Below are 23687 nucleotides of genomic sequence, written 5' to 3' on the forward strand. Positions count from 1 at the left end.
AACAAAAACAAACACCCACACACACACACACACACACACACACACACACACACACACACACCAAAAAAAAAAAACACACATAAAATAGAAATTTGCATTAGATGATGGTGAGGGCATTAAGGTCTTACAGATTGGGACAGCCAATCAGGTTGTGATAAGCTCCAGGTACAAGAAAGGGCTCTGACACCAGATAAACAGCCAGGGCCAGGTGTGGTGGCACACACACCTGTAATCCCAGCACTTGGAGGATGAGGCAGGAGGATCACTGTGAATTCAAGACCAGCCTGGGCTACATAGTGAGTTCCAGGGCAGTCCCAACTAAATAGTGAGACCCTGTCTCCAAAAAAAAAAAAAACAACAACAAAATAAAACAAAAACAAAGACAAAAAACAGCCAGAAACAAAAGGGCTTATGGGGCCTCCATCCTTCCAGAGCCCCTGCTTCTTTTCTTTCTTTCAAATAAAGTGCTTTGTTTTCCCTTCTAAACTTTATATCTGCAATTCCTTATTGACAAGAAGTTTATGAATTCCCAGTTGGCTGTAGTGTATCAATGCAGTACATACCCACAGACACAATATATATATATACACACACATACATACATACATACATACATACATACACACAGTGAGGGGTACTATAAATTTACCTTAAGGAAAAGTAAAGACTTTTTAAAACAAAAACTGAGATGATTCAACCAGGGGAAGTTCTGTGGTCATGAGAAAAATGATACCAATATGGTTCTGGGGCCTACATAAAGGAACATACTAAAGATGGCTAGAGGGCCGGGGATTTGGCTCAGCGATTCGGTGGCCTGCCTTGCAAGCGCAAGGACCTGAGTTCAATCCCCGGTACCAAAAAAAAAAAAAGATGGCTAGAAATGGTCAGTATTTGCTTTTATATAAGGAATTATGGAGCATAAAAAAGCCTTTTTTTTTTTTTTAACTAGGGACTGAACTTCAAACCTTGCACTTGCAAGGCAGGCAGCAGCACCACTGAGCTAAATCCCAGCCCGAAAAAGTCTTTAAATAATTTTTAACATTTTTAACAGAGGCAAAAACTCAAATTCTATGATCAATTAAAAAATATCTACCATCTTTGCTGTGCTGTCACCATACTAAGTCACATACATGGGTTTGACTATATTTTGAGTTCTATGCATTCTCTCAAGATCACTGACTGCAGGTGGTCTTTGGAATTCCCACTGACATGGAGCATAAGCCTAATCTGTATAATGCTAGACTAGACAAAGATCTGTCAAACAGATTACCAATGTACACGTGCATGCACGCACGCACACACACACACACACACACACACACACATGTCTATACTATAAAGAAAAAAAAGATGGGCTGGGGATTTAGCTCAGTGGCAAGGCGAGTTCAATCCCTGGTACTACATAAAAAAAAAAGTAAAATGTAATTTATCAAAATCAAACATTTTTTCTTTGAAACATTAAAAAAAAGCCACAGACCTGGAGAAAATACATTATTAAGTAACCATGCAATGGACAAAAGGTTCATATCAGAATATGTAAAGAACTTACACAAATTATTTAGAAACAGGCTAAAGAAATACAACAGGAATTTTAGAAAAGAAGATACATGACTGACCAACAAGACCATGAAAAGGCACCTACCATTATTATCAGGAAAAAAAGCAAAGTTGAAATGAAATACCATCACATAAATCAAAATGACCATAAAGACTGACATGATCAAGGGGTAACAGGATGAATGGCAAATGGAACTCCCACATACTGCTGGTGAGAATGAAAATGCTAGAGTCACTCTGGAAAACTCTGGGACACTGTTTTAGGAAAATTAAAACTACACTTCCCAAATAATGTAACAATTCTAAGATATTTATCCAAGAAAATGCAAATATAAGCCTTAATATTAGTTTTATTTAATCCAAACATCTTTCAACTGGAATATTAAAAATTAGAGAATATCTATAACAACAAAAGAACAAAATAAGAATACATAACATGCACAGATGAATCTCATGGTTTCCTAAATAAGGCAGCCAAATATAAGGGATTCCATACTGTATAATTCAATTTGTAAGAAGTTCTAAAAATGTCACAGACCAGTTAGTAGCAAGAAGATGCCATATAAAATATTTCATTTCTAAACATCATAGTCTTAATATAAAGCTATATAAAAAGCTATATAAAACTATAAAATTTTCAGCAAACAAGAAGTAAACGTCTTGACTTTGATTAGATATCGATTTCTTAGATATAACACCTAAAGCATAGGTAACCAAAGGAAAAACAGATATATTGGAATTTTTCAAAATTGAAAACTTAAATGCTTCAAACACCCATCAAGAAAATAAAAAGACAACCCACAGAACGGTATAAAGTATTTGCAAATAATATGTCAGATAAAGGTGCAGCATTCAGACTATGGAAAGAACTCTACAAATGAACAATAAAAACCCAATTATAAAATGGGAAAAGGATCTGAAGAGACATTTCTCTAAAAAGTATATATTAATGGCCAAGAGATGCTCGATAACTTTTTTTTACTAGGGGAATGCAAATCAAAATCTCGATGACCGACTCCATTTTTATTTTCTCTATGGTATGTTGGAACCTAGTGCAGTAGCCTTGTCCAAAACAAATGCCTGCTGCAATTTTTATTTTTCTTTAACAGATGTTTGCACAGAATAGGCACAAAGCTATACACCTGAGACAGAGAGAGTAGGGATACTAGGAAAGGACTCCTAATGAGCACAGGTTTCTTTTCAGGTAAGGAAAATTTACAAAATTAGATGGTGATGATAGGTTCACAATTCTATGAATACACCAAAAAATAACTGAATATTATTAACCTTAAAACTGAGAAATTTTAGCCAGGCGTGGTGGCACATGCCTGTAATCCCAGCACTTGGAAGGCTGAGGCAGGAGGATCACTGTGAGTTTGAGACCAGCCTGGGCTATATAGTGAGTTCCAGGTCAGTCTCAACCACATAGTGAGACCCCCGTCTCAAAAAAAAAAAAGAGAGAGAAATTTTTTTTTTCTTTTTCTCAATGATCTTTAAAATGATTGTAAAATAATGACTATGTGCACGCCTATAACCCCATCACTCTAGGAGGCTGAGGCAGGAAGACCCCAAGTTGAAGCTGAGTCTGGATAACTGCAACTTATCAACTCAGTGAGACCATGTCTCCTATCAATATAAAAATAAATAAAAGTAAAAATAAAAAAATTTAAAGCTGGGAATATTCCTCAGGGAAGGCCCTGGGTTCAATTCTCTGTGCCACAAAATAATAACAACAACAACAACAACAACAATAATAATAATAATAAAATAATAATAATAGCAATTGCCATGTATTTGGGAGATTTTAGCATATTTAGACATAAAATACATGTAACATGGGAACAGATGGGAAGAGAAACAAATTGAAGTTTACTAAGTTTTCATAGTTTATATGCAGTCATACAATATTTAAAACTAGACTGAGATAAAGTGAAAGATGTTTATCATACCTCCTAATGGTTCACTGCAATATTACTATTCCTGTTCTATAGATGAGGAAATGGAAGCATATTGTACACCCTACAGCAAGCACCTACCAAATATAAGAAATACAGCTTTAAGAGTACTCTAATCCTTGGTTATAAGAGAAGAAACTTCCTACATGTTTAATTTCTATCTTTTAATCTCCATTTACCTCTACCCAACCAAAGCATGCATCCTGATGTTACCAGGCCTTTGAAAATACTTTTAACTGGAAACGCTGCCCTCTTCCAGACTTCCCAGACTCAAAGAGAGCTAAGCATAGTCCATGACGCTCACAGTTGCTGCCTCTGGGCACATGCAAGGCACATGTGCTGTGGTGTTCATGTTCAATGCAACTCTTTCCAACTGACACATAACACTTGGGTTTAAGCTCCACCCTTATACTGCACACACTTAGATGGATCATAAACCTTCTGCCTCAATTTCAACTTCTAAAAGACAGAGCAGCCGGGGATTTAGCTCAGTGGTTCAGTGGCCTGCCTTGCAAGTGCAAGGACCCGAGTTCAATCCCCGGTACCAAAAAAGAAAAAAAAAAAAACCAAACAAAAAACAGAGCAATAGTCAAAGGAGTATTGAGGGGCACAATAATGGTGAGAAAGTTGTTAGGGGTACTAACTTTGGCATTAGTTTAATTTGATGTCTAAGGCATTAGCATCACTTCTGCGACCTCAGCTTCTTCATGCGAAAAATGAAGAGAACAGAAAGGCTAGATAATAACCCTATTCTTAACCGGGCAGGGTGGCACACGCCTATAATCCCAGCACTCGGGAGGCTGAGACAGGAGGATCACTGAGCGCTCGAGACCAACTTGGGCTACATAGTGAGTTCCAGGTCAGTCTCAACTACATAGTGAGCCCTGTCTCAAAAAACCAAAACAATAAATAAAAATAAAAATAAAATAATAATAATAATAGCCCTATTCTTTAAATGAAAGCTAATGCATAAACCCTATGTAAAACATTTTTTAAAAATCTGCTCTGATTAAAGAATGGAGATCTTAAAGCATCACACAAACCCATGAAGTTTCAGTAACAGAATGTGAAAATCAACATCCCTTCCAGATCCCTGACATGATCACCACCTCATCCACTCCTTGGCACAGCTTCAGTTGGTCTTCCCTGGAGCAGTACCTGAAGCTCCTCCACCCTCAGTATCTGAAACTCTGTAAGTGTAACTTTCTTTCCTTCTAGCTCTCAGCCTCCCACTAACACCAAATGTTTTCTTTCCTCTTCTCCACCCCAACCAATTCCCTAATCCCAAAACCCATTCTTCAACATCCCCCTAACATTTCACTAGTTTCTGTTACATGATACAAGCCTGACTCCTTCAGTATTCACCTCTCTACAGCACCATTAATGCAGGTGACTATTAAGGTTCTCTTCTTGCCTCACCTCTCTCTCCCTATGATTCACTTGTACAGTTTCAACTCTCAATAGCTCTCAATCAATCTCAAATCTCTAACCTCATTCTCCAAGCTAAATGGCAAACTCTAACTGCCAAATGACAAGAAGACAGTACCAGCTGGATTCCATCATTCAAAATGCTTCTGCCAATCAGTAATAAAGATGCAGGAAAGAATACAGCTCTAGGGCTAGAGATACACAGCTCAGGGGTATAATGCTTGCCTACCATGCTCAAAGCACTGGGTTCAATTCTCAGTACCACAAAAGAAAAAAAAACTGATATATATGGGTATATATACACAAAACGTGTAGACTCTTGGTTATTTTTAACGCGTAATTATAATAGCATCTATACCTCATAGAGCAAGAATTAAATAAATTAGTTCATGTAAGAACTTAGAATAATGCTTGAAAAACACTGAAAGTATCTGCTATAGTTACTGTAAGATAACTATTCAATGGTATATGTTAATATTATACATATAAAAATAATACACACTGCGCTTCTGTATTACACAGTTGGTGTATCTCATTTGGGGCTGGATGTCCATATATACATACACATACACACACACACACACACACACACACACACCACAAGTACACATTGGTTATAAGTAATGTTAACCAATGCTAACACACTGAATGAAACGATAAATAAGGTATTGATTGTAGGATCAATTTAGGCTCTTGAGGAAACAGTAGTATATTAAAGCCCCTGTACCAAGGTCAAACTAATTCCATTTTCAGTTTTAAGAAGTGGTAAGCTGGAGGTATCCTTCAACCAACCACACTACGTTTCAAGGAGGAAGACTACTATACTATATTGTTCAATTGTCCAGATCAAACCCCTATCTGTAGGGAAAGACAATTTCGTCAAGAGGAACATAAATTAGGTTCGTATCAAGAAATTTATTTTCTGTTTTTCTCTGGTTAATTTTATTGGCAGGGTGCTTTGGATATTTAAAGTCATCACATAAAACAGAATCAATTCCACTAGCAAACAATGGCCATATAATGTATGAAAAATAAAATCAAACCTGTATCCCCCCCAAATTCCATACCTATCCCCTTCACATACTCTCTCTTTCAGAATGCTCCTGTAGAATAAATCCACGTGTTATTTTTCTCGGTGCTGACACAAAATACTCAACACACAAAGTTAACAGGGAAAGGGCTTATTTAGCTCAGTTTGTAGAGGTTCAGTTCATAATCGGCTGGCTCCAAGGCAGAGTGGCACATGGCAGAGGGATATCATAGAAGAGAAACAGTTCATGGCACCTACACAGTAAAAGCAACAAGGGTACCTTAACAGCATCTTTCTGCCCCTTTTATCTTATCCAGACTAGTGGGACTAGGGCAGTGCCAAACCAATCAGTGTACTGGTTTAGTAATCACACACCCTTAATCTCAGCATCACATACTCTAGGTTCAACCACCTCTGAAAAAGCCACCTATGATCGCATGAGGCTTTGGGGAAATATCTGGACCCAAACCATTTATGTACTGAGTACTTAGTACATAACATGAGTATTGTTGGGAATCAATTCCCAAGAATATTGGGAAACATTCCTGGGCTCAGTGCCAAGAATGCCAGAAAGTCCCAAATCATCTAGATCTAGGTATATTTGACTAGGTCTTTCCCACTGGATATACACTGTCTTAGGTCTTTATGGCAAAATTTAAGCTAACTTGGCCTCTAAGATTCGGTGAAAACACAATGTATAAACTTCATTTAATCAACCTCAATTTTGTCTTTCACATTTTCCTCCAAAAATCCATAGCTAAGGTTATATCTACTTTTTATTCTATTTTACCTATATTTAAGATTATGAAAATTAATTACAATAAAAATCCAATGATATTTAAATATGTTGTATTTCAAAGGAATTAAAATGTTTATGGTCCTTTTTCAATAAGAGAAATCATGAAAATTATGAATCAAACAGTACCTCAATATTTTTACTAGCCACATTCTTCACAACAGCAGGAAATAGCTCAGATGCATTCTTCCCTCTTGCCATCATCTGAAAAATAAAAAAGGAAAATTAGGGCAGAAACATCTTTTAAATAAGTAACTTAATAAAATATTCTGAGAAATACCACCAAACAGCCCATGTAATTTACAGCTGAATTCTTTTCCAATCACCTTACTTATCCCAACTATCTCCAACAAAAAATACTCTCCTATGTATCAATATAAATATACAAATACAGACACATTAAAGAAACCCAGCAATTTTAAACATTAAAATACGCACAGTATTCTTCTCTGGCCAACTACATAAATATTTTTGAAATATGTGTGGGATACTTCATTTTCCAAGTTCTTAAAGATGTACTATGTTCGCAATGGGAGAAGGGAATAAAAGTTACTTGCCTTTTTCTTATAGGTTTCTCTACTTTTCCAACCATTTTCATTTGCTTTTCCTTTAAGGCTTTGTCAGTAGACATATTTAACAATATTAAGTCTTATGGGAAATGACTTTTATTGCTACATAAATGCCTCTCATTAGTCCTATAGCATTATTTGTTCAGAAGTTTACTTTCTCTGATATTGATAATTACTCAAGCTTCTTTTGTATTTACATGGTACATATTTTTCCAACTCTATGGAAAGTTCGTGTGTGTGTGTTTTGTTTTTGTTTTTGTTTTTGTTTTGTACCAGGATTGAATTTGGGACCTTCCGTTTTCAAGGTGGGCGGTGGAATCACTGATCTAAATCCCTGGCCCACTTGCAACCATATATTTAAAATCTATCTGTTTATATTACAATAAGGTAGGCTTCTTTCAGAGAGCAGAAACTCGCATCTTAATATTTTCATCCAAATGAATAATCTCTTTTAATTGGTAACACAAGATTATTTACATGCAGTTAGTGAGGTTAGATTCAGATCTAACATTTTATTACCTGTTTTCTATTTTTTCTGTGTTTTGTGCTGTTTGCTCTTTCCTCTTTTATATTACATATTTTTTCAAATTTAATATTTTATTTTTATAGAAACTTTTTGGCTTTCTGTATAATTTCTAGTGGTTCCTCCTCTCCTGATTATTGGACATATGGACATATGACAAATATAGACAGATACATATATAATAAACCTTACCCAGTCCACTTAAGACTTAACATTGTATGACATCAAATAAAATACAGAAACTTTATACTCCCATAGGACTATTTTAATCTTTTATTATTTCAAACTATTTCTCCCAACCTAGTCTCTTTCTTTCTTTTTGGGATTCCAATGATACATACGTATGACTTTTTAAAAATCATCCAACCAGACTGAAGTTCTGGTAACTCCTTCTTCATATCTGTTATTCAAAACTACTTACATTTAATTATCTGTCTACCTTCAACTTCTGATTCTTTCCTCTGTCATCTTCATTCTGCTACTGAGTCAATCAAAGACTTCTTTTTTGTTTGTTTGTTTATGTGCAACTGAGGATTGAATCTGGGATCTTTGTACCGAGCTATATACCCAGGCTTATTTTTTTTTTCCCAGCCTTATTTTTTTGTTTTGTTTTGTTTGAGACAGGGTCTCACTAAGTCACTAAGGTGCCCAGAATGGACTCCAGCTTGCTGGAATGGCAGGCATGTACCCCAGGCTGTTAATCAGGGATATTCTTAATTACAGATAAACTACTACCCATACGATAAAAATTTCAACTAATTTCTGCAGTGTGGTGTAACTGAAATATTTTAGAAAACAATCATCTACCCATTAGTTACAACCTAAAAAATAAGCATAACTCAATCATAAGTAGTATTAATACTGCCTACTATTTAAAACTAAAACAGGCTCTTGACTCCCATACATTGCTCTAACATTTTTAGAAGTACCTTGATATCAGAATACCAAAGAGGAGACTGCAGTACTGATCTCAAAAGAAAACTAAATCATGAAAGAAAGAAAAAAGAACTGTGACAAAAGAAATAGTGCTCTCAGGTCCTATTTTGGAGTTACCTGTTCCTCCTCTATAGACACTTGTTTCTTCTACTGATTAGTAATATGGCTATCATTCTCTTCTTTTCTCACATAGCCTGAAAGTACTGATACAGAGATTTTAAGACTCTACAACAGAACCAATCTCAAAAGAAATGCTGAACTATTGCAGATGTTTCTGAATATCTGCAAGCACAACCTAATCAGGGAAAAATACTGTATACAAAACATTCCATATCTCAAAAGAAGAGGACTTACTGAAGAAAAAATATTCTTTGACAATGATTGCCTACCAAAGAAAAAAATGGCAAATATGTCTAATTCATATTCCTCATGGTTTTGAGAGAAAATGGTATTTAATGGGAAAGGTAAAGAATTCCAAAATCTAAATTGAATTTCAATACCAACTCAAAAAGATCACTCAAAAATCAGAGGAAAGGACAGAGGAACATTATCAATTTGGTAGGTGAGAAAACAGAGATGTGAAAGATGAATCAAAGAAATGTAAAAAACGCAAAACAGGAATACCAAGAAAAAATATGCAAACTTCTAAGAAGAAAAACACACACACAGACACACACACACACACACACACACACATACACACACAAAACGGTAAATTACAGAAGAAAATTTCTCTAAGTAAAAGACAAATTTAAAAATTTAACACAAAATGTGTATGGTCCACTGTTACTCACAGCTACCTGAGTGGCTGAGGTAAGAGAAATGCAGGTTTGTGGTCCTCTGAGAAATTACAGGAGAACCTGTCTCAAGATAAAGGGAGCTGAGAATGTCCTTTAGCAGTAGAGTGCTCCTGGGTTCATTTCCCAGCACCACTAAATAAAAAAGTGAATAAATATTTAAAACAACAGGGATCATCAGTACAAGAAATTTGTGGAGAGAAATCAAAATGGAACATCTTGATTAAATTTATCTTTTCCTCAAAATACTGAAAATAAATACATACCCAAATAAAAAATTCATGAAAAAAAGGGTCTGGTTGGTATCATGTTTCTGCTCCCTAAGGACAAAGAAAAGTAAAAATAAAACCTACACAAGTTTAAGGATAAGAAAATACTGCAACCTAAAAATTATATTAAGTAATCTATTGTCCCATGGAAAAAGAAGAAAAACCTGTTCAAACAGGCAAAGACTCAGAGTGTCATCCATATTCTCTTCCTAAATGAAATGCAGGAGCATCTGCTGACACCTGAAAACAAACCAAAAACTTAAGGAATGAGAACCTGATAAAAAACAAAATAAGACTTGCACAGTATGATGGTCCCTGTCTGAAAGCCACCTACTTGAAAACCTGCAGCAGGATGACTGCAAGTTCCAAGCTAGATAGGCAACCTGGCAAAACAAAACAGAAAGGGCTGGAATGTAGCTCAAGGCTAAAGCACTTAGGTTTAACACATGTGAGACTCTGGGCTAAATCCCCAGAACTGCCAAAAATTGCTTTTAAAGTCATGAGCAAACATAAATGAGCAAAACAAGAACTATATTAACAGGGTTATAACATTTAAAATACATGTCTAAAATGATTTTTTAAAGACAAGTACTCCATTTCCTCCTCCTCCTTTCCTCTAGTGACCACCACCCTACTTTGTTTCTAAGAGTTTATGTGTCTGATATAAGCAGAACCAAACACTTGTCCTTTGTGTCTGACTTACTTCATTCAGCATGTTTCAAAGTTCATCAATGTTACAGCATATCAGAATTTCAGTTCTTCATAAGGCTGAATAATACTCCATTATGTGCCTATATCATCTTTTATCCATTTACCCATTAGTGAACATGTGGGTCACACTACTGTGAATAATACTGCTAAGAATACTGTTATATAAATATATGTCAAAGGACCTCCTTTTAATTCTTCTATGTATACACTAGTGATGGAGTTGCCAGATCGTGTGATAGCTCTATTTTTATTTTATTTTTTTGGACCTGTGAACATCTGACCATAAATGTAAGAGTTTATTTCTGGGTATTCTGGGTATTCAATAGGGCTCTGCTGGTCTACCTGTCTAGCTTTACTGCAGCTCCACCCACCGTTTTGACTACTATAGCTTTGCAGTAAGTTCTGAAATCAGGAAGTATGAGACCTGTAACTTCAGTCTTTTTCAAGACTGTTTTGGCTATTTAAGAACCTTTGAGACTGCATATGAAGTTTAGAATGTTTTTGTTTTTGTTTTTCAAAAAGCATCACAGATTTTAACAGTCTACAATAGATCACTTTGGTATCTTAATATTAGTCTTTCAATCTATAGACATAAAATATCTCTCCATTTATTTGTGTTCAAGTTTTTCCAGCAATGTTTTATATATAATATACAAATCACCCACATTTTTGGCAAAGCTTATTTTTAGTTATTTTACTCTTTTTGATACTATTTTAATGGAATTGTTAATTTCCTTTTCAGATTGTTTATTCTTGGTATATAGAAACTAATTTTTGTGCATTCATTTCGTATCCTACAACTTTGCTGAATTTGTGTATTAGTTATAACAACATCTTTTGTGGAATCTTTAGCACTTTCTACATATAAGATCATAGTATCTGTGATGAAAAAAATTTTCTTCTTTTCTAATTTGGATGCTTTTACGTTTGAATCTATAATACTATATTCAACAGAAATGGCAAAATAAGGTACCTTATTTTCCTGAATTTACTTCCCATTATTTTTATACAAGTGTAATACATGTATATAATTGCACAAATAAATTCTACAGTGACAAGATCAGACAACACAGCTGAAATTTTCCAGGAAACAGTGCCACATATAAGAGCTTCAAATTTCCTTTATGTCCTTGTCATCTTGACGTCCAAAAACCACTTATGACAGACAGTTACAAGTATTACTAAGTTCTACAGAAAAATAAGGTGGTATAAAAATAAACATATGACAGTAAGGACTAACTGTACCCATAAAACATCTATAAAAAGGCTGGTTCTTGCTTTTGGGTTCATTTCACTGGGTCATGTCAAGGTGTTTTGAGTATTCTATTATAAATTTTTCATTTACTAATGTTATGTTTTGTACATGCAATTCAATGGTGGTGACAAAAAGCACAGTAATAATAGTAAAAATAGTTTTTATGAATTTTACCCCATTGAAACAAAAGCAGAACTTCTTTGCATCGGATAGTGGAATTAGGCCAGTTTTTTCCCTGTGAATGTGATATATCATATACACACACACACAAATGAACAGGGGAGGAAACAAACTGCAAAATTATTTTGTTAAAAATGGTGTAGGGCTGGGAATTTAAGTGAATTCAATCCCTCGTATTAAAAAAAATTGGTGTATATAAGAAGGAATAGCATCATACTCTTAGCTCTTTGGCAATGGAAGCCCTCTAAGAACATAATGGTCAATTAAGTTTTGCAGTGCAACAAAATCTGGTAAATGCTCCTACACTTAACAACACTTACTAAAGTTTTAGGTTATTAAACTGAATAAAGGGAGTTTTGGGATCCAATAGAATTTGAAAAAAGGAAGGAAGTATACTTAGAACTTTTAGGTCATGAAATGACAAAAAAATTCTGAAATAGCTCTCGACATGAGGTCAAAATATAGCTGTATATCATCTTATTTTGTTTTCAAAATGATTAATTCCTTCTAACTCACAGGAGATAGAAAAGTTGAAGCAGACAACAGATGACATTAGAATCCAAGTTTCTTAAATTTTGATATTTCAATATTTCTTTATATCTTTAACTGGAATATTCTAAGTCAATATTAAAGAACAAATGAGATATGTCATTAACACATTATTTAATATACATAGTACAATCACGTTTTCATTTTATAAAAAAATCAAAATAATGAAGTATTTTACTGACCCCAACAATCCGTTTCATAGCATCCAATTTAGCAGAATCTTTGTTGCTCTCCAACATTTGTTTTAGATCTTCATTCCTATGACAAAAGAGAAGAGAAAAAAATCTGTACTTGGAGTTTTACATAGAACCATGAAAATATATCATTTTCATAAGAATGAGAAAGAATATAATGGACAATGTTAAGTAACTATATTGTTTTTTTACAATTAAATATATATTTCTCATTTAACCTACAAAATCCACGTGCTATGCTGTTATGAAGCCCACCAATGAAATAAAAACATAAAACTTTCCTCAGCTGTACACTGAATATTTAAACAATGAAAATACAGGCATAAAGATTCTGCATCTCAAAATTTCTTTGACATAATCACCAGGGGAAAAACGAATAAAAATCTTTAAATCGACATTAATATATTTTCATCTGCCCCAAACCCCTAAGAATTTTTGTCAAGAAACAGCTTCAATTAAAGATCATTTACACTATCCCACTTTTCTCCCTGCTTTCTAATGAGAGAACATAAATATAAAGGAAAATGCCCACTGAGACTCCCTTAACTCTCAGAATACAAACAATTTTAAAGTCTAAATGAGAGCATGCAGTATGAACCAGGGCAGTTAGTACTAAAGATGAAGATACAAGACAGACTCAATGTAAGACAGAGGTTGGTATCAGTGGGATGACATGAATAATCAAGGATAAAACAGGCTGCTATTATTCCCAGCTTGGAAGACCCAAGCAGATGATGATGCTACCAAGTAGCACAATCTTACCCAAAAGAGACAGCTATATGAAGTATCCTTAAAAGGTAGTATAGAACAAAAGCTATCAATTCCTTTACTCAGAGAAACTGTAAAAATTAGAAAATGAAGAACTGTCTATCAATAGTTTTTCTTTTTTTCTCTGCTGTGACCAAGTCTTTTAAGTAAACTCTCTCTCACTATAAATTCACAAATCCATCCCCTCCACTAAAGAAAATTTGTTTTTTTATAATCTCTAATAATTTTCTTTAAACATGGAAGAAGTTTTAGAAACAATTATATGTGGAGGCAAAGACTTCTTAGAATGGATATGAAAAACACAGTTCATAAACAAGAATACTGACATAGTGCAAATCAAAATTTAAAATTCTTGCTCTGCAAAAGACCTTATGATGAGAATTTTTAAATAAAATACTGGCAGAAAATATATGCAACTACATATATGACAAAGGAAATCTATCTTGAATATAAAAAGAAGTTCCAAAATTAACACTAAAAAACCAAACAATTCAACCAGAAATGAAACAAAAGACACTGGTGTGGCCCAAACTGAATCTCCTTTTCTCCCAAAACTCTTTTATTAATACCACAATACCCAAAGTTACTTTATTTGGAAAAAGAGCCTTTGAAGAGATCATCAAGATTAAATGAGTTCACAATGTGGGACCCTGATCCAAAATGAATGAGGGGGTCCATACAAGAAGAGACAAAAAGGATGCACACAGCCAGAATAAAGGCCATAAAAACAGGGCAAGCCAAGCAAAAAGGTCCCAAGAAAAATCAAATGTAGTGACCCCTTAACTTTGGACTTTTAGCCTCCAGAATTGTGAGAAGTTTCTGTAGTTCAAGCCACGTGGTGTGTGCTATTTGTTATGGCAGTCCTAGCAAACAAACATAAATTTTGGTCAATACTAGACTGCCACTGAAATAAATACTTTAAAACATGAAAGTGGTTTTAGAACTGGGAAATGGGTAGAAGCTAGTAAAGTTGTGAGGTGCATGTTGGAAAAGTGCATACCGCAGCTAAGAGACTACTGGTAGAAATATGTACAATAAAGATTATTCTCAGAAATGAGCTGGACATTATCAGAAACAGAGAAAAAGTGATCCTTTTTTTGGGGAGGGGTACCGGGGATTGAATTTGGATCCTTGTGCTTACAAGGCAGGCGGCAGAACCACTGAGCTATATCCCCGACCCAGTGATCCTTTTTATAAAAGTGGCACAGACCTTGGCTAAATTGTGTTCTATCTAGTATTTTATGGAAAGATGAACTAGCTGGATGTTTGGCTGAACAGATTTATAAGCAACACATTGAAGGAACAACCTGTTTTTTCTCTGCCACTAATAGTAAAATGTAAGTGGCCAAACACAAAGAAATTGGTAAGCAAAAGTCAGAACTCGAAGATTTGGAAATTTTTCAGCCTAGGTGTACTGCAAATCTTAGAACTATGTTCTGGAGAGAGCACCAACAGTGTAGCTGGAAAATCTTGTGAAAAGAGATTATAGGTATTATAATACCTATAGATTTAATCTATGGAAAAAGAGGGGGTTATGCCAGCAGAGACAATGGCAGCTTGGACTAAAGGGAGCAGAGATGAGACAAAATGAAGAGCAGCTGCATCACTTCCCATCTGGAACTGCCTAGGTTGAGACTGTGAGAACAGTGAGAAGGTACCCATCTGTAAAAGCACATCTGCCAACACCTTGATCTTGGACTTCTATACTTCAGAACTGTGTGTCATAATAACTTGTTTAAACCTCTCAGTCTGTAGTATTTTATTATGGCAGGCTTAGCAAATTACTACAGACATCAACAAACATTTCAACCAAAAAAATTTACAAGTGGCAAAAAAGTACATGAAAATATATTCAACCTCTTTATTGATTATAGAAATGTAAGTTAAAATCACAGCAAGCTTTCATTACACATACACCAAAATGGCTAAAATTAAAAAATGAAAACAGTAAGTGATGGTGAGGACATAGACACACTGGATTACTCATGTGATGCTGGTAGGAATATAAAGTTCCATTCACTTAGGTAATATGACAGTTTCCTGTACAACTAAACCAGCAACTCAATTCAATCTAATTACTATTAACTCTTGGACATCTCTCCCTTGGAAATCAAATTTTATATATACACACACAAAAAAAAAAACAAACTGTACACAAGAATTCACAGAAGCTTTATAAAGATTAGCAAAAACAGAAGCAACCTAGATGTCCTTCAGTGGAAAACTAATAAAATGGATAACTCAGCAATAAAAAGAAATTAAACTGTTGAAACATACAATTCTTACTAATTTCTAAAAAACTATGCTGAAAAGCATCAATCCTAAAAGGATACTGGATGATTCGTTTACGTAATATTTTTTAAATAATAAAATTACAAAATGAAGAAATGACAAGCACTTGCAGGGATGAAGGGTAAGAAAAGAAGAAGTTCAGGAAAAAGATCTTTATTTTGCCTCTTTACTGCCACGGTGACTACATGAAGTATACAAGACAGAACTTAACAGAACCAACCACAGAAAACATGAGTACATTCAAGTAAAATTAGGGAAATTTGAATATGTTCAATGGCTTATATGGTATCAACACACTGACTGCTATGGTGTCGCTGAAGGAAATGGTAAAGTTTTCCTTTAATTGTATGTAAATTTACTACTATTTCAAAATAAAAATTTAATTAAAAACAGCTATATAATAATTACAACTCAGTTAAACAACAAACCAACAAAAAAGCAGATATTTAAGAAAAAATGTAGAGATGGCAATAAACACACTATAAGATACTCAAAATCATTAATCATCAGAGAAATGAAAATCCAAAGATGTACCATTACAGTCTATTGAAATAGCTGAAATTAAAAAGATAATAGTTGAAGGAAGCCCTTCATTTAAAAACATTTTTTTTCTTTTCCTCTTATTCTCAATTTTTAATTCTTTTACTACTTTTCAAATCTTTTTTCTTTCTTTTTTCTTTTCTCACTCACTCTCTTGCTCTCCCACATTATTCATCTCCCTTTTTATTCCTGTTCCTGACCTAATTTGGATTTCTTCTTTCTTTTTCTTTTCTTCTCTCTTTTTTCCTTCTCTCAATTGTCACTGGTTCAAAAGAAAGTGAATATTGCTCTTAGGTTGTTCTGTTCTTGTCTTTGTTCTTTCATTCCGTTTTATCCTCTTATCTTTTACAGATTTCTGGAGTTTATGTGATCTTCCTGTGTCCCTTGGCCTCACTTCTAACCTTTCCCTATCCTTCTACCTTTCTATCACTCTCTCCCCAACTCCTTCTAAGTCCCAATCCTGAAGGGTAAAGTTGCTAAAATTAAGAGTTCAGTCACTATAAATACATTTTGGGCTGGTTCTCCATTTTTATTTAATTCACACAGTTAAAGATGATAGATTATTAACTACCACAAATTGTCATTTTCTAAGCTGTGCTTGATGCTACTGTGTCACTTGGGATAAGGTGTTGTGACAAATCTAATCAGTTGTTCTTCCTGGTGTAATGAAAGTGAGATTGACTCAATTAGAGACTCAAAACCTAAAGAACAGTTATATCAGGAAGATCACTTTAACCTAGTAATTAAACAAGAACAGTACCAACAACAAAAATAGAATGAGAAGACATTTAAGCAAGACACAAACACAGACTTGAAGCTCACCAAAGGCAAATTCCGGGGAAAATGAGGTGAAAAAGTCTGATAATCAACCACACGGACACCCTGAACTGAGGGCACAGGAAGTAACCAAACAGATGAATGAAGTTTGACAAAAACTCAAAACAGAAATAATTTCCCAGATAATTACAGATGGTAAGCAGAATGACAGACATGATTAGAGACTCTGGAACAGAAACAAAATAGATGAATTCAGGAACATGATAGAAGCCATGAATGCCCAGCCTAGGAAAGAAATGAAAACCAAGAATGCCCAACATAGGAAAGAAATGGAATCCATGAAACAGATTCAAACAAATATCCAGGAGATTAAACACTCTATTGAAAGTATGAACAACAGTCTGGGTCAATCTTAAAACAGAATATGAGATATAGATCTCTTAAAAATAGTAAGGGACAAAAAATATTAACGGACCATGAAAAGTCAAACAGCTCCTAAACAGCACAAAGAAGAATAATATAAGACTGATAGGACTCCATCAAAAAGTAGGAGAAGGTACAAATAAAACTGTAAGAACTGTTCACAGAATTAATGACAGAAAACTTCCCAAACAAAGCAAGAGAATTTGATATACTAAGTGCAGCAGCATATAGGACTCCAACTAACCATAATTTTTTTTAAAAATCTACACCTAGACATATAATAACAAGATCCCAGAAACCCAACCTGAGAACAAAATACTACAAGAAGTTAGAGAGAAAAAAAATCACATGCAAAGGAAAGCCTATCATAATCACAGCAGACTTTTCAACACAAACCCTCAAGACAATGAGAGCCTGGAGTGAGGTATTTCAAGCCAAAAGAAAACAACCTCCAACCTAGACTGATATACGCTGCAAATATAGCTTTCAAAATTGATGGGAAAATAAGATACTTCCATGACAAAGAACACTTGAGAAACTTCATGAATACCAAAGCAGCACTGCAAACAATTCTAAACAATATCCTAGAAAAAGACAATGAAAGTCACAACTCCATGAGGCCCAACAGAACAAATCCATCAGGCAAGGCAAGAAATTAAAAGAGAGGGAAAAATTAAAAAGAGCCAACAATAGGAAATAACATGACAAGGATAAGTCAATGTATGTCAGTTATAACCATAGATGTTAATGGCCACGATTCAGCAATCAAAAGAAACAGACTGGCAGACTAGAATAAGAAGCAAAATCCAACAAGGTGCTGTATATAAAAAAACACACCTAATTCAAAAAGAAACTCATAGACTGAAAATAAAAGGATGGAAAACAGTTCTCCATGTGACAGGAACAAGGAAAAAAGAAGGGGTAGCTATCTTATTTGCAGGCTAAGTAAATTTCAACTAAAACTAATTCAGAGAGACAAAGAAAGTCACTGCATCCTTGTAAAGGAAAAAATCTAAGAGGAGAGATGACAATCACAAACATATCTACACCAAATACTAATATCCCCAACTATGCAAAACACATGTTTATAGCAGCACAGTTTGTAATAGCTAAAACTTGGAAACAGACCAATTGTCCATCAACTGGAGACTGGCTAAAGAAGATTTTTTTTTATAAAATGGAATACTACTCAGCCATAAAGAATGAGAAATTAGAGAGATTTTATAGCTAAGTGGATGCACACTGAGGCCACACTCAAATGAAATTAATAAGTTATACATGTAGAAATACTGAAGAATTTCTCTGCTGTAAAAAAGTAAAAGTGTATATAAGGATTAAAATGTATAATGGATATTGTACAATAGAAAGAAAAGCCTAAAAGAGTAGAGGAAGTGGGAAGGGTAGGGAAACGTAAAAATGCAAAAGAAAAAATATGTGAAAAGGAAAAATATGGAAACAATGTCTCTGTAAAAAGGGAAGGACGGAGGGGCTGAGGGGAGGGTTGGGTAACGGAGAAAAACAAGAATCTGATAAGTCATGAATAGTAACAAGACCATGTAACTGTATTATATACCTAAGATGTACCAATAAATTTAATAAAGATTTTTTTAAAAGGAAATGAAAAATCAAATAAGCATTAATACAATTGTAGTAAGGGAACTCACAGCCCCATTATCACAAATAGATCATCTAGACAAAAAATCAACAACGAAATACTAGAACTGAACCAAGCTTATGAAAAAATGGACTTAATAAACGTCTACAGAGTGTTCCACCCCACAAAATCTGAATATACATTCTTTTTGGCTGCACAAGAGTCATTCTCAAAATAGACTACATACTAGCACACAGAACATTTACATGCAAAGGAACTAAAGTTAAATGTATATTATCAGACCACACTGCAATTAAACTAGAGATCAGTAGCATAAGAAACCACAAGAACAAACACATGGAAATTGAGTAACACTCTCCTGAATGACCAATGGGTCACAGAGGAAACTAAAGAAGAAATTAGACAGTTTCTACAATTAAATGATAACGCCAATACAACCTACAGGAATCTGTGGGACACAATAAAAGCAGTTCTACAAAGGAAATTCATAGCAGTAAATGCCCATAATAGGAAAACAGAGCAAGCTCAAATAAACAACCTAATACTGAACCTTACCCTCTTAGAAAAAGAAAAGCAAGACAAACCCAAAGCTCATACAAGGGAGGAAAAAATAAAGATCACAGCAGAAATCAATACAATGCAGACTAAGAGAATGATTAAAAAAATCAACATACCAAAAAAATTTGGTTGTTTGAAAGAATAAAATCAATAAACCCTTAGCCAACCTTATCAAAAAAATTCATGCAACTAGGAATGAATATAGTGAAGTCACAACAGATCCAGCAGAAATCCAGAGGATCATCAATACCTACTTCGAGAACCTGTACTCTAATAAAATGGAAAACACAGAAGAAATTGACGGATTCCTAGATAAACATGAATTACCAAAGTTGAACAAAGAAGAGGGCCAAGGATTTAGCTCAGTGGGTCCATGCCCTGCCTTGCAAGCACAAGGTCCCAGAGTTTCATCCCCAGTACCAAAAAAAAAAAAAAGGTTTAAAAACTGGAAGATAGAAAAATTCAATCAGTGAAATTAAAAAAAATAATTAAAAATTTATGAACAAAGAAAAGCCCAGGTCCTGATGGCTTCACTGCTGAATTCTACAAGACATTTAGAGAAGAACTATTGCCACTACTCCTTAAACTTCAATAAAATTGAAAGGGAAGCAATACTTCCAAATTCACTCCTGGAAGCAAATGTTACTTTGATTCCAAAAGCAGAACCAACCAAAACAGAGAATAGGCCAATCTCCCTAATGTACATAGATGCAAAAATACTCAATAAAATATCTGGCAAACAAAATACAGAGGGTCATCAAGAAGATAATACACCCTGACCAACTTGGGTTTATCCAGGGCTGCAAAGATGGTTCAATATACATAAATCAATAAATGTAATACACTATATTAACAAAGTCAAGGAAAAAAACATCTGTTCATCTAAATAGATGCAGAAAAAGCATTTGACACCTATTCATGATTAAAAAAAATTCAACACCTATTCATGATAAAAAAAAAACCCTGAAGAAAACTGAAATAGATGGGCTTTATCTCAACCTGACAAAGGCTATCTGAAAAACCAATAGCCAACATCATTAATAAATGGTCAAAAACTGAAAAACTTCATGCTAAAATCAGAAACAAGACAAGGATGTTCACTATCACCACTCCTGTTCATTAGCCACAGCAATTAGACAAAAGAAAGAAATGAAAGGAATAAAGATAGGAAAGGAAGAAATTAAACTGTTGTTATCTGATGATATGATATTCTACATAGAAGATAAAAAAAAAAACTCTGCCAAAAGACTTCTAGACTTAATTGACAGATTTGCTACAGTAGCTAAATACAAGGACAACAATCAAAAATCAATAGCCTTCTTGTACACAAATAACAGACTCACTGACAGAGAAATTAGGGAAACAATTCCTTTCACAATAGCATGCAACAAAACAAAATATCTAGGAATCAAAAAAAACAAAGAAAGCAAAATGCCTCTACACTGAAAACTACAGCAGTCTGAAAAAAAGAGATGGAAGAGGATATAAGAAAATGGAAAGACATCCCTTGCTCCTGGGTAAGAACCGACATAGTGAAAATGGCCACACTACCAAAACTGCTAAACAGATTCAATGCAATCACGACTGAAATCCCAACAGTATAGTTCACAGAACTAAAAAAAAAAAAAAAAAATCCAAAAATTAATTTGGAACCAGAAGAGACCTAGAATAGCAAAAGCCAATCTAGGCAGCAGATACATGACAGGAGGTATCACAATCCCCAAATTGAAACTATACTACAAAGCCACTGTGATAAAAAGTTTCGTACTGGCAAAGAAACAGACACAAGGATTAGTGGAACAGATTAGAAGATACAGAAACAACTCCAGACATACTCAGCTACCTCATCTTTGACAAAGGAGCCAACCATCCTCACCAGAGAAAAGATAGACTCTTTAATAAATGGTGTTGGACGGCTCTAGAAAGAATGGCTTCTTGCAGAGCCGCAGTTTGAGCCTCTTTTCCCCTTGGAGAAACACTTGTAAAGCAGAGTTTGAGGATTCAGACACGCAAACAAGTAGTAGTGAGACATCAGATGATGATGCCTGGAAATAGGCACAGAAATGTTCACTGTTCATCTGAACCAGTAAACTCAGCTTGTATGTTTCGGGAATACACAAAAGAAATTATTGTTTCCTTTTCCTTTTCTTATGTTGAATACTTCATGCACAAGAGAAATAATCATATCCCAAAGAGAGAGCAGTTGGCTTGCTGAGCTTTTGTAGTTGTTCTTTCCTGTTACCTGCTTAATAGAGATGTTTGTGTGGAAGGATTTTAAAAATACACGTGCAGAACATACGGGCAATGCACAGGCGGGAGCTGGCAGTGCAGAGGGGAGGAGCTGGTGCTGGCCTGCAGCAGCAGCTTCCACTACCAGCCCTGGGGTGCTCACTCACCCCTGTGCTCAGGCAGTCATTGTCAATGACAAAGTGACTATTGAAGTTATAACTATTAAATTAATGCTAATAATTTGGATATTTTATTTTATTTTTGGCTGCTCAGGTAACTTTAGCCCTTAACCAAGCATATGGTTTTTTGTTTTTGTTTTCCTTTTTTGGGTACAGCTGTAAAATATCTGGATATAGGAAATATGATATTCTTGCAGCCTTGATATTCAGAGTGGATTGTAAAATATAAATTTTTGTGAAATTTCAAAGATTAAGATTATTTTAATAACATTATTTACAGATTTAAAAAGATGTGGTTATCACAAGTCTGTTGAGGGAGAAAAACTACTGTATAAAATAACTAACTTGGAATAAATATTTTGCATCATTAAAATAAATAAAAATAAATGGTGCTGGAAAAACTGGATTTCAACCTGCCCAAGATTAAAACTAGACCCCTATCTCTCACCATGCACTAAACTAAAATTGAAGTGGATTAAAGATCTAAATATTAAAATAGAAACATTAAATTTGCTGGAAGGTAAGTTTGGTAGATCTCTCAAAGACACTGGCATAGGAAAAGACTTTATAAACAAATCCTCAGTAGCACAGGAACTAGCACAAAGTATCAAAAAACTGGGATTTCATTAAAAAGCTTTGGCACTGCCAGAGAAACCACCAACAGAGCTAAGAAAAAACCTACAACATGGGGGAAAAAATTTACCAGCTGTTCCTCAGACAAAGACTACTCTCTAGACTATATAAAGAACTCAAAAAATCAGACCCCCAAATATAAAGACCCAATTCAAAACTGGGCATTTGAAATGAACAGAAATTTCTCAAGAAAGTAAAAGCAGCAAATAAATATAGGAAAAGATGTTCAACATCACTGGTCATTTGAGAGATGCAGATGAAAACAACACTGAGATTCCACCTCACCCCACAAAGAATGGTTGCTATCAAGAAATTAATCCATAACAAATGCTAGCAGGGTTGTGGGAAGAAAAGAACCCTTTTCCATTGTTGGTGGGAGTACAGATTGGAGCAACCACTGTGGAAATCAATATGGAGATACCTCAAAAAACTAGGATAAGAGGTTCCATTTGACCCAGCCATCCCTCTGCTGGATATCTTTCCTAAAGAATTAAAAGAATCATACCACAGTGACATATGTGCACCCATGTTTATAGTGGCACAGTTTGTAATAGCTAAAACTTGGAAACAGCCCAATTGCCCATCAACTGGAGACTGGATAAAGGAGATGATTTTTTAAATATAAAATGGAATATTACTCAGCCAAAAAGAATGAGAAATTAGAGACATTTATAGCTAAAAGGATGCACATCAAGGCCATACTCTTAAGTGAAATAAATACAACACACATGTGTAAATACCAAATCATTTCTCTGGTGTGAAAAAATAAAAGTGTCAATAAGGTTCAAATGGTATAACTGATGTGAAATAGGAAGAAAGGGTCTAAAGGAGTAGAGGAAGTGGGAAGGGTAGGGGAAATGAAAGAAGGGCAAAAGGAAAAATATAAAATATGAAAAAATGGAAACAAAGTCTTTGTAAATAGGG

The 23687-nt window shown here is 34.6% G+C and overlaps 1 protein-coding gene across 2 annotated transcripts in view; it reads right to left on the reverse strand.

The window, feature by feature from the left end:
* Ap3b1 (adaptor related protein complex 3 subunit beta 1) overlaps nt 1-23687 on the reverse strand; it is a 234124-nt gene that overhangs the window by 187590 nt on the left and 22847 nt on the right. For both annotated transcript variants that reach the window (XM_010619098.1, XM_033761506.1), the window contains exons 2-3: nt 12738-12813; nt 6896-6970 (exon numbers count right to left, since the gene is read on the reverse strand). In XM_010619098.1, the coding sequence (XP_010617400.1) occupies nt 6896-6970; nt 12738-12813 (151 nt within the window). The remainder of the gene's footprint in view (nt 1-6895; nt 6971-12737; nt 12814-23687) is intronic.

The sequence above is a fragment of the Fukomys damarensis genome, unplaced genomic scaffold (assembly GCF_012274545.1).
Source record: "Fukomys damarensis isolate Sample0158 unplaced genomic scaffold, DMR_v1.0_HiC HiC_scaffold_1, whole genome shotgun sequence".
NCBI lineage: Eukaryota > Metazoa > Chordata > Mammalia > Rodentia > Bathyergidae > Fukomys > Fukomys damarensis.